This window comes from Typopeltis vanoorti, chromosome 4 (genome assembly GCF_054136105.1).
Source record: "Typopeltis vanoorti isolate ZY-2024b chromosome 4, IOZ_Tvanoo_1.0, whole genome shotgun sequence".
Lineage (NCBI taxonomy): Eukaryota > Metazoa > Arthropoda > Arachnida > Uropygi > Thelyphonidae > Typopeltis > Typopeltis vanoorti.
In genome coordinates, this window is record NC_143552.1 from 42,392,210 (window position 1) to 42,405,547 (window position 13,338).

The 13,338-nt window shown below is 35.7% G+C and overlaps 1 protein-coding gene across 2 annotated transcripts in view; it reads right to left on the reverse strand.

Moving 5' to 3' along the window:
* Zip99C (Zinc transporter Zip99C) overlaps positions 1-13,338 on the reverse strand; it is a 252,260-nt gene that overhangs the window by 180,639 nt on the left and 58,283 nt on the right. For both annotated transcript variants that reach the window (XM_090391764.1, XM_090391763.1), the window contains exon 2: positions 7,174-7,278. In XM_090391764.1, coding sequence (XP_090247890.1) covers positions 7,174-7,278 — 105 coding nt within the window. The remainder of the gene's footprint in view (positions 1-7,173; positions 7,279-13,338) is intronic.

A 13,338-nucleotide genomic window follows, 5' to 3' on the forward strand; every position in this document is an offset into this window, starting at 1 on the left:
CAGACCGGTCAAAGGCTTTAGAGATATCAAGTGCAACCACTTGAGATTTGCCAAAGTTCTCCATGGCATTTGTCCAGAGATGAGTGATATATGAGAGTAGATCTCCTGTTGGTCGGCAGCAACAGAATCCATACTGGTGGTCACGGTCACTTAATAGCTTGGTGCCTTCAAGGTAGTGTAGGAGTTGAGAATTGATGGTTTTTCTCCATCACTTTAGATAGGACTGAGGAGAGTGAGATAGGGTGGTAGTTAGGTGGCAGTGATTTGTCACCCTTCTTAGGAATGGGTTGAATATAGGCCAATTTCCAGGCTTTGGGATAGATAGTGGAGTAAGAGTATGCACAGGATAGGGGGTTAGTTCTAGTGCACAAACTTTCAGGACAATTGGGGGATTGCCATCAGGGCCAGGAGACTTTTTTGTGTCTAATTTGAACAGTATTTTTCCAATCTCATCCTGGTAAAAGGATATAGGGGGTATTGTATGTTAGGTATCTGGAATGGTTGGGGGACATTTACCATGGTCAGTTATGGATGCATTGAAGGAAAGTGTGAAGCGAAGATTGGCTTTTGCTGTGGGTGATGATGCAATAGAGCCATCTGGGTATGATAAGGGTGGGAGTAGTGTTAGACAGAAGTTACAGCCAATTGCTCTGGCGAGAGCCTAAAAGGTTCGGCTGCCATTTGGACTGTGCTAGTTTCCTGCTTTTTGCTCTTTTGAACTCTGTTTTGGAAGCACTGATTGTTTTTTTGCATCTATTTCAGGCTTCGGTGTAAACTCTAAAGGAGGATGGGGTTCTTGATTTCAGCCAGTTACGGTATATCTGGTGTTTCATCTGTACAGCCTTGGCACATCTTTTGGAGAACCAGGGTTTAGTTAGGGAATAGCAGTCCAGAGTAGTGTGTGGAACTCGTTTCCGTGCCAGTGAGGATTACTTTGGTAATATGTTTGGTGCATATGGGTGAGTTGGAAGACAGGAAACAATAGTCCAACCATGGGAATATGACATAGAAGTTGCAGAGGCTGTCCCACTTGGCACTGTTATAATGCCAAACTAGTATGGGAGTTTCTGTGTAAGCGTTGTTGCATGGAGGGGGGGGGAGCACTAGATTGTGATCAGAATTACCCGGGGAGGGGGGCTCACTACTTTCACTGTGTATTTGGAGGGGTCATTGGTAAAGAAGAGCCTATTGTGTTTGGGGAGTGTTTTGGGTTATCTGGTATTCTGGTTGGCATGATGGTGGGGTGGGGGGGGAATTCAATTGAATCATCAATTCCAGCTTTCTGTTTGAATTAGTCATGTTTTAGGAGTTACTTGAACACTCATTTAACTGGTAGTTGGCTATTATGTACATGCACTAATGAAAGAAGCATCAGGAAAAACAGCAAAGAATTCTAAGCAGTGGTAGTAGTAGGACCAAAAATTATTGGCCTTGGTGAAACCTAGTTGGTTTAAGAGCATATTCTTACATGAACAGAATATGACAGGTTCAGTGTATTCAATGAAGAGAGGAAAGGCAAGAGAGTACTGCTAATGACTACATGGGAATTAAATCCAACAAGAGTACAAATCTATGGTGGGGATAGTTATAAGTAGCAAAAACAATGGATGCAATGCTGTTTGGTGTGAGTAGAGGTTAACAGGACAGAATACACAACTGAGCACTGCTAGAGATCAGGATCACTGTGGAGTATTGTGAATGGCATAAACAGTGGGAAGAATACAGACTGGAGAGAAGAGAGAGCAAGAAAAATAAGAGAAAGAGAATTTACAGAACTACTACTACCTTAGGGAGCACATGATATAAGAGACTCATGGTACAAGAACTCATCATCATCATCATCATCATCAAATTCCTGCCATGTACCCTCAAGGGGTGTACAGGATATGACAGTACTACATGAAAAAATTACATCATTACTAACTTCCTATCTACAATTTTCCTCCAAATCAGTCTGTTACTTGTCAAGACTCCAACATTATCAGATCTTATATTTCTATCGTCTAAGGCACTTTGTACCGTATCAATCCACCTATATCTTGGTCTTCCTCTGGGTCGTTTTCCTGCCAACCTGGCAGAGAACACTTGTTTTGCTAATCTTTCCTCTCCCATTCTATTTAAGTGACCATACCATCTGAGATTAGCTCTGTTAACGCATTCCTGGATGCTGACAATGTCAAGTTCTTTCCTAATATCCTCATTTTTAATATGATATTGCCATTGATGCCATCTGTTCACGCCTCTAATCTTTCTCAGGACTCTCATATCTGCGGTCTCTAGTCTTTGGTCAAGTGTTTTACTTCTGACTCAGCTCTCAGATCCATAAGTTAAAATTGGTTTGAACACAGTCTTGTATACAGCTAATTTAGTGTTCCGACTAATTTCTTTCTTATTCCATATGAATTTATTCAATTGACTTCCCACGATACCAGCTTTGCTGATTCTGTTGTCTATTTCTATATTTAGTTTACCATCTTCAGTAAAAATTGTGCCTAAGTAGCTGAAATGTTTTACTTGTTCCACAGGTTCTGAATTCACAACACAGTTGACATTTTCAATGATTCTGCCTATTTTCATTGTCTTTGTCTTTTTATTGCTGACCTTCATACCATATCTATTACAACAGCTATTCAATTTAGTCAGAGAATCTTGCAGACTTGTAGCGGATTTATTTAGAAGTATAACATCATCCGCATAAAGCAAAGAGCTGACATTAACATCTCCAATTTTGATATCAGCTTTAATACCACATTCCTTCATAATGTGATCCATGTAGATAATGAATAACAGAGCGGATAATGTACATCCTTGTCTCACACCAGATTTAACATTAAACCATCTTCCTGTACTTCCTTCAATTCTAACTGCTGACTCACAACTCAAATAAAGACTAAGTATTGCTTGATATAATGCCCCATTGACACCATATAACTGCAGCGTATTGAATAGCTTCTCTCTTGGCACCTTGTCATATGCCTTTTCCAAATCGACAAAACTTAAATACAGATCTTTGTTATATTCCCATGCTTTCTCGACTATTTGTCGTAAAGTGAAGATCTGATCCTGACAGCCTCTATTTGGCCTGAATCCAGCTTGTTCTTCACCAAGCTTTTCTTCCACAATTCTTCTCAACCGTTTCTCAAGTATACTTGCATAGATCTTGCCAGGAACACTCAGTAAGGAAATACCTCTGTAATTCTCACATTCAGTTTTATTTCCCTTTTTATATATGGGTACCATGAGAGCTCTACTCCAATCATCGGGAATTCGTCCCTCTGTCCAGGCTTTCTGAACTATGCAGTGCAGCCACTGTAAGACTCTTATACCACCATACTTCAGAATTTCTGGTCGAATATCATCTACTCCTGCTGCCTTTCCACATTTCAAGCCTTTGATGGCTTTTTCTACTTCAAGTATGGATATGTATTCCTAAATGCATGCCTGGTCAGTGTTTTTTATCACTGTGCTGTCATCACTGCTTGTTTCATTTAGCAGTTTTTCAAAGTAATTACTCCATACTTCAAGGATATCTTTTTCTCCTGTTTTCATTTCACCTTTATCATCTCTAATTCCTTTTACAGCACTCTTTCCTCCATTCCTAAGCTTCTTCAACAACCTCCAGAATATTTTGCCACCTTCTTGATATTTATTTTCTATATTCTTGCCAAAGTCCTCCCATGACTTTTGTTTAGCTAGTTTTACACACTGTTTAGCTTTCTTACATTTGTCTCTGTATTCTGTAAGAGTAAAAGCTGACTTATTTGCCAGGAACTTTTGATATGCTTTCTTCTTTTCCTTCACTGCCTCTTTAACTTCCTGTGTCCACCAGGGAGTTCTGATTTTTTTATCCTTGCACACAACCTCACCACATGCCTCTCTGGCAGAATCAATCAATGTTTTCTTCAGAGTTTGCCACTGAATCTCCAAGGTTTGATTCCTGTTCTCAAACTCTTTCATTTTCTTTTCAATAATATTTCTGTATTTTAGTCTACAGTTCACATCTGAGAGCTGCTCAACTTTTATTCGCTTTAAAACTTTCTTACATGTTATTCTTTTCAATATGAAATTCAATTTTATCCTACTCAAGACTAAATAGTGATCACTTCCAATTTCAAATCCTCTGTACACTCTGGTGTCCTGCACCAGGGAGAAAACATCACTATCAACAATAACATAGTCAATGAGACTTTTCTTATTCCTAGCCTCTTCTCTCCATGTGAATTTGTGCACATTTTTATGTTGGAACATGGTGTTAGTAATAACCAGTCCATGTCCTGAGCAGAAATCCAACAGATATTTGCCATTATTATTAGCTTTGCGCTTTTCTCCAAATTTTCCCAAAATATTTTTGTATGTCTCACAATCATTTCCTACTCTACTATTTAGATCCCCAACAAGGACCAACTTTTCCTTTTTCATTGTGTCAGTTGCTTTTTCTAAAGCCTCAAAAAATTCCTCCACTTCTACCTTAGTAGAACCTTCTGTGGGACCATAGGCACAAATAAGTCTCATTGTCCAGTTCCCCATTCTCATATTTGCCCACATTACTCTACTTGAGACTGACTGCCATTCAAGAAGATTAGCCTCGTATTTTGTGTTGAATACTATGGCTACTCCTTCTTTTCCTTGATTGTCATTGCCTGAATATAACATTTTGTATTTATTGCTCAGAAAGATCTCACCAGTTTTGGTCTTTTTTGTTTCAGTCACCCCTATTATGTCGATCTGGTACTTATCTAATTCCTCAGCTAGCTCCATTTCTTTGCCATTCAGGCTTCTTACGTTGATAGTACCGATCTTTAACTCTGGTGATGTTGAGTTGGGGTTTGTTTTCAGATTTGTTCCAGTAGCTGACTTTTCGCTGTTCGCCCTGGTTCCCTGGCAAAAACAACGGGGGCCTTGTTTAACCGGGCGACGCCCCAGCCGGCATGAAATTTTGTCATGTTGTACCATCGTTTTTTATTTTGGTTTAACCAATAAGAATACAATTTGGTCGGCTAAATCCCAAATTGCCAGCCCATCCTCGTTCGTTCAGTATCAAAGTAGATACCCAACAGGGTGCACCACGAGAAGGTGAGGATTGGACATTAGGTCAGAAGCCCTGGTCGGTTCTCCGCATTCCTTTAAAGGCTATGTGGAGGTCTCCTCTCAGTTATACAGCTTTGACCGTTAAGCACCCTAAGTACAAGAACTAGTAATGGTAATAGTGGATCTAATAATAGTGTTTGAGAATCAGTCTTTAAATGAAGTGATTGTTATGCCTCCAGCTGGTGAGAGTGATAATAGAGTTTGACTAGGAAGATGATGGTATATATATACAGGTAACCCTCGTATAACGCAGATGTTAGGTTCCACAGAAATGCCACATTATATAAATCGCATTATGCGAGACTCAGATCACATAGAAAAAGTAGGGTTATGTTCTGAAATTGTTTTTTTTTTTTTTTTATTATATAAACAACAAGGATATATCCAACAAAAATATATTTTTATTTAATTCGGGTAATTCATGTAAGTTAAGAAAACACAAACTATGAAACAAATACATAGTATAAAATTTACAAATTGTATGTAAACTTCATTATACATAATGCATAAATGTTTTAGGCAAAATAAAATAAAATGCATATTTTAACCTTTCATAGCACGAGGATTTGAGGATCGGTTAATAAACATTGGTTTTGTCATGTAATCACCTGATGCATTACTACAAAACAGTAGAGTAATTTTATCTTTGGAAATTTTGAATCCAGAAGCTGATCTTTCATTTTTCAAAATATAGATGCGTTTGGCATTTTTTTTCAATGTAACCTGGATTCATCTGCATCGAACACCTAGTCTGCATTATAAATGTTTATAAACTTTGAGAGCTTTTTGTTTAATAAGATTTCCATCCAAAGGAATTTTCGTTCGAGTGTAATCTTCTATCTAAATCGTTAGAAATTTCTCCATTTTTCCCATTAGAGCATCGCGTACACAAGCAATGCGCTTTGCACTTACCGCTGACCCAGCAATAACACTTTCTTGGATTTTATGTTCATTTTGTTTGATTGTTCGAATTGTTGATTCATTTAAATTCAAAGTCCTTGCAACAACTCCTGGTTTTTCACCATTTTTCAACCGATCCATCATTTTAATTTTTTCTTCGAGAGAAATGAATTTCCTTTTCAATGTTGGTTTTTCCTTTTTGTTGGAATTTGTGACCATTACTATAAAAATAAATTTTTTACATAAAAAAAGCATTATATATTAATTATATAACTCACTAGAAAATAAAGTGCTTAGCGTTATATCAAAACCGCGTTGTATAAGTACCGCATTATACGAGGGTTACCTGCATGTGTGTGTGTGTGTGTGTGTATATACATACATATGGGAGCTTTGACTATGAAAGGTAAACAAAAATATAATTTAATAAATTTTCTTCAAATATATAAAAGTCTGCAATATTTTGTGATGTGATAGAGAAAAAACAACTATCCTTTTCATATTCAGAATATTTAAATTACTAAGTGGTAGCTAATCTAGATCAGAAAGCTTGGAGAATGTAAATTCTCAGTAACCATAAATAAGTTTTTTTTTAATAACATTGCTATTCAGGTCTCAATTAGTCAGATGCTGTCTCTACCTTGTGGCTTTTCCCATGAATATGAAATCCATTGTTGTAAGTTATGAATTTACCTATTGTATCACTGATGATTGACTATTCAATTCAGTCCAAAATATCTGATATATGTTGTGATATTTTGCCGGCCTGGTTGGCCGAGTGGCTAGCATATCCGCTCTCCATCCAAAAGGCTGCAGGTTCGAATCCAAGCGTGAGCATGGATGTTTGTGATCGCCTGTGAAAATACTAGAGGTGGGCGGCAGATGGCGTTGGTGTGGTTGCAGTTCATTGTAATTGGTGGATTGAGTGGTGGAGACAGAGTTGTAGAGTAAGTGCCCTCCCTCGATGAGTGTTTCGACTCCCTGAAGGTGTCAAATAATAATAATAATAATATAATAACAATAATAAATTATTATCATTACCAGAGAGTTATGGACTCATCTAGTCCATAAACTTCTTTCTTGTATTTCTTTGTGTGTGTGTGTCACTTGCAGTTCAGTTATTAAATTAAAACACATAGGCTTATATTATTAAATGTGTATTACCATGTATGACAAGAAAAATACCTTGTTTTAGGTGGTCCCATGCTTCAGGAAGTAAATGAAGAAAGACATCTCCAAGAAGGCCCCCAACAGCAAAACTAAGAAGAAGCCGTAAAACCTTAGCTCCAGCTGCAATAATATTATAAATGTATTAAAATCAACTTAAAAAAAAAAAAAAAAAAAAAAAAAAAAATTAGAAAATAAATCAATTCAGAAATTAAATGATAAAACATTAAAAATATATCCAAGAGCCTGTGTAGCTCAGTGGGTGTGGTGTTTGCACACCATGGCACTTGACCGCACGAAGGAAGACTTTGTTTCGAATCTAGTCGTCGACTAGAGGAAATTTTTCTAAGCCTTTTTTCGACCGGTTCCCAAGTTAGTTGATCTCTGGCACGAGCAAGCGAGTTTTTTCTCCCGGAAACTCGGTTTTTTTGTCCCGTAAACTCAAGACACTCGACCGTGGAACCCACATTATTTCAGACATTAAATATATTGTGTTAGGGTTAGGCACCACGAGATGGCGGCACTTGTTGAGCCGTCTCTCTTCACTGCGTGCCGCTTAATTAGTGATAGCCTTGGCCAGCTATTTCTGATTGGCTGCCAGTGGAGATTGAACTGCCCACCCAGTCTCCAAAAGTTAGATAGGGCTAAATGGCCTTGCCTACTTCCTATACGGGAATAAAAAGGCGTTAGCTGATTTTTTTTTTTTTTTTAAATATATCCTTTTAATTAGGTATATTTCACAATGTAAGTACCTAAGATTTGGTTTGTCTATCCTGTACGCAAGTTATTTTAGGACTATGGCTATACAGATTTTATTAAACTTTTGGTTTTAATTCCTTACAAAAAACTTGTTATATGCCATCCCAATTTTTCTGACCAACTGTTCATAGTCACACAAAGGGACAAAAATGGGTCTTAATTTATATCAAGTATTGAAATAACTCTGCTCTGGCTGAATAGAGCAGAATTATTTCAAATTTGAGAATTAGACTAGGCCAACAATATATCCATGTCCATATGGATCAGTTATTTCATTCAAATATTTTTGTTAGCAGTGTTTAACAAACCTGGGCATCTAAAGAAGAGAGAGAGAGAGATTTGTGTGAATGAGGAGAAACCTAGTATGAAGAAAGTGTCAAAGGATAATCATGTAGCATTAGATGGGGATTCAATTATTAGAGGTATAGAGAATAACAGGTTACATAAAACATATTTCTCCAGGTTAAACACTAAAACAAATAGCTGAATGTCGAACTAAAGGGTGAAAGAATTAGTGGTAGTTGAGGGCACAAATGACTTGGGTGATTAAATAAAAGAATGTGAATAGGCATTTGAGGAAGCTGTTATGGAATAAATGATAATTTAATGGTGATATCCTCATAGGATGTGGTTGTGAATGATGTATCAACGCTGACTTCTGTTGGTGAAAGTGATCATGAGGTATAGCTTTGGAAGGTAGTCAAACAGGAAAATAGTTGTTATCAAAAAGGTCTGTATGCGGAACTATAAGGTGGATGATTATCAGAAGCTCCATAGTCAAATAGCATCAATACATTGGGTTGATGAATTGTGTAGAAAAGATGTTGACAGTGCATGGGAAATGATAAGGCAGTATCTAACACAAGCAATGCATAACTGTATACCAAGAATTAAGTGAATAAATATAGTAGGAGTGAGATGGATGAACAAAGAAATCAAGCAAGCAGTGTTACAAAAGAAGTTATTATGGAGGAAGTGCAACACAGTTTGCAGCAAACAGGTGCATGAAGAATATAAACAAGCATGGTTAAAAAAAAAAAAAAAAGTAGAATATGAGAGGAGATTAGCCAGTCAGGTCAAAGCTAATCTGAGGGATTTTTTTTTTTGCTATGTGGCAAGCAAGAGGAAAAATAATTATGGCAGGCTGATGCTGGTGGATAGTTATAGTAGCAGAGTAACCATAGCAAATGATATAGTGGAATTATTTAACAAACACTTCATCAGGGTATTTCACAGTAGTGGGAATGATGCTGTGCAGTATGTAGAAGGGAGGCAAAAATTAGGAGAATTAAAGATGAAAGAATTGGAAGTGTATCAAGTGTTGCTTGGGTTAGATATTAATAAGGCTGTGGGAGTAGATGACATATCACCACGTATTTTTAAAGAACATACAAAAGAGTTAGCCATGCCCTTGTCCAGGTTATTTAATGAGAGTCTTGCAGTGGATAAAGTTCCAAAGGCATAGAAAGAAAGCAAAATAATATCTCTCCACAAGCATCATTTGAGAACAGAAGTTTCCAATTATAGACTAGTCTATGTGTCTGCAGCAGTGATCAGTGTTGGAAAAATTGGTTAAAAATAGAATACAGGATTGGATTGGCAAACATAAGATTCTCTATGATGGTCAGAATGGGTTTGTGAAAGGTAGGTCTTGTTTTAGCAATCTGCTAATGTTTTATGATAAGGTAATGAATTTGTTGACTAAGGGAGAATCATATATAGTGATATTCTTGGACTTTGCAAAAGCATTCAATAAATTACCATATGATAAGTTGGTGTACAAACTGCAGAGAATAGGAATGGATAGTATATAGCAGTGGTGTTCAACCTTTTTTACTATGCGAGCTACTTTTCTATAAAAATTTATTCGCCAATCTACTCTCTTATATATAAGTTATTTGGCGATCTACTCTCTTATATAGATCATGTTCCCCCAACCTAATATCTGATTATGCACAAATAAACAACTAAAAAAAAATACACAACTAAAAACTTCATTTGTGTATTTAAAAATTTATTTATCACTTTTAATTATTTTAATACAACAAATATTTTAATACAACAAAAAAAAAAAAACATATTGGAATAAAATATTTATTTCTTTATTTTGGAAAACCAAAGTTAGAAAAACAACAGATTGATTACAAACTCACAATTTACAGGAAATGCTGGTTGATTAAAAAAAAAAAAAAAGTTAATGTGAAATTTGGCATTGTTTGGACCTCACAATATTTTCATAGTCAAGTTGATATGAAGTGGCCAATCACAGACAATCATCCAAATGATCATTTATAATTTGGTTTCTTAATTGATTTTTTATGACTGTTATATTTGAAAAAGCGGATTCTGACAAGTATGTCGATCCAAAACACGACAGAATTTTTCACGCAATATCAGTTAATATTGGGAATTTGTCATATGCATACTTCCAAATTGATTTTATTGTTGATTGATTTTAAATGTAAACAATTCTGAATGTTTATTATCTCAAGTTATACTTCAGCTTGGTTTATATCAAACAGCCCACTAATTTTATTTGAAATTTCTGTGATGTTCAAGTTTTCTTAAAATGGATTATTGATAAAAGATACAATCATTCCAGATTTATTAAAATCTTTAAATCTTGAATTTATTTCTTCCTCAACTAATTCTATTTTACGAATAAATTCTTTTAAATCATAGCGAAGCATTTTTTGATTTTGTTCAAAAATGTTTAATAAATATGGGAGATGTCTAATTTTTCTTTAATAAAAGTATTGTTGGAAATTTTTTATTCAACTTAACATGTCAATTAAATTTTTATCTCTACCTTGTAACTCTAAATTTAAATTGCTTAATTTTGTACAGAAATCTACTAAAAATGATAAGTGTAACAACTATCTTTTATCACTCAGTTGTGGATAAATATCTCCTTTTTCATCAAGAAAATTTTTTATATCGTTAATTAATACAAGAAATCTTTCTAAAAATTGACTTCTGTTGAGCCAGCGAACATTATTGTACAGCAGAAGTTCCCTATCATTATCATCTGCCTGTAATTTAAATAACCGCCGTTGCAGGGCTTTTCCTCGAACAGAATTTAAAATTTTAAATGTAATATCCAACACATCTTTTGTGTTTAATCTTTTACTACACAGTACTTGTTGGTGAATAATACAGTGGTACGTTAAAAAATCTGGATATTTGTCATCGTTTTTACATAATGAAATGAAGCCTAATTTATTACCCATCATTGCAGGAGCACCATCAGTAGTAATAGACACAAGTTTAAAAAGAGGAAGTTTGTGTTTCACAAATTCATCAAATGCCGAAAAATGTCTTCTTCCCTAGTCCTTCCCAATAATGATATAATTTTCAAAAGCTCTTCTTTACTTGAATAATCTTGAAATACCATGCGAATAAATACCATTAACTGAGCAATATTAGTGAAGTCGTTTGATTCGTCAAATTGTAATGAAAATGCAACATACTGGTGAATGTCTGACATTAATCTGGCCTGGAAACTTTTCTCCGGCAATTGGAACTCTTCCTTTCAGCAATTTGAAACCTTGTCTGTGGCCTAGAAGTAGTCTCTCTCTAGCGACATCTCGAAACGAGAAGCTCCTTTCTGGAAGTGGGAAAAGTTGCCGGCCATCGGAAAGTTGTTTGAACTCTTTCTGACTGACTTTGGAGATGTTTACACTTAGAGCCTGCAAGCCTTTCTCATACATACATACAAGTTTCAATAACAATCTTTCTAATGCCGCCATGTATGTACAGCTTCAGCAACAAAAACATTGCCTTTGTTTTTAACACTAACATATTCTTATTAAAGCAGTATATACTGTTAGCTTCAAAAGAGCTATTTACAAAAACATCTAATACAAACTATACCGAGACAAACAACGTTTATTTTTTTACAATATTCACATGACTTAACCTAAATAAAAAATCGATGTAACGTGCTTTGGAATATTTAATATTTAAGCTACAATCGAGTTTTTACACTTTGCTTATAATCATATTCACTCGGCTCACTGTTTGACTTCCACTGATCCAAATTAATTCATTTACCCAGACTTATAAGAAAATTACTGATTTGACAATTTTAACGAAAAATAAGTAAACAATGGCAATACACTTAAAGCAAATTAAAAATAATACAAAATAATGATAAATAAAATATTATGTTTCAGTTTTAATTAAATTTGTAAATAAGGAGGAATACACAAGAGATCGACCAAAAATCGCTCTGCGATTGACTGGTCGATCGCAATCGACGGGTTGAACACCCCTGGTATATAGGTTAGATGGATAAGAGATTAGCTCTCTGAACAATACTAGCAAGATCTCCATATGAGATCAGTTAACTCACCTTCAATTGAAAAATTCCCATATAAAGATTCCCCTCATGATGAGAATCAACTTAGGCCTTTTCCAATTGAAGGGCACAACACACCATTGTTTTTCCAGTTGGCTACAGAGGCACTCAAAAGATTCCTTTCAATATGACGAGAATCGAACTTAGGTCTATCGAAGTGCACACACAAGCTTCCATCGTTCTTCCCATTAAGCTATGGATGTGCTTAATAAGATATCACCAATGCTGCCAGTTGGTGAGAGTGATCATGTGGTACTTGCTTGGGCTGTGATTAAATTAAACAGGAAAATGTCACTTTCAAAAAGGAATATATATGTGAAATTATAATGAAGCTCTGAAGTCAATCAGCAATACCTTGGGTTGATGAGCTATATAGGAAAAAAAAAACTCACAGAGAAGGGGAATTGATTAGGCAGATCTGATATGATGCATAACTATATACTAAGAGTGAAGAAAATATAGTAGAAGTAAAATGAATGAACAGTGAAATCATGCAAGCAGTATTGGAAGAGTAATAAGACAGTCAGTAGTGATCAGATGTATGAGGAATATAAAATGCAGGCTAGAAAGATGACAAGCACTGTAAAGAAAGAAAGAAAGTGCCATATAAAAGGAGACTGGTTAATAAGGTCAAAGATAATCCAAGCAAATCCTTCTGCTGTATAACAAGCAAGAGAAAGAATAATTATGGAAATAAACATAGAAGGATGTAGTGGAGTTATTTGATGAGCACTTTATCAGTGTATATCAAACTATATCAAATGAAACTGTACAACATGTAAAAGGGAGACAAATATCAGAGAAATTGGTGAAAGAGTCATCAGCTTGAGTTAGATGTTAATAAGGCTGTGGAAATTGATGATATATCAATTCCACCCCTGCCAGTGTTTTTCAGAAAGGGAAATGGCCCCAGTCCAGCATGGAGAGATCACATCGAGTGAGTGGTATCAGTGGAACTAGCTGTAGATCCAGAAATGAGTTGTTGTGTTTGTATACCAATGCTAGAAGTATAAGAAACAAGGCGGATGAAATGGTTGCACTAATTGCGTCTGTGCACCCAGAGA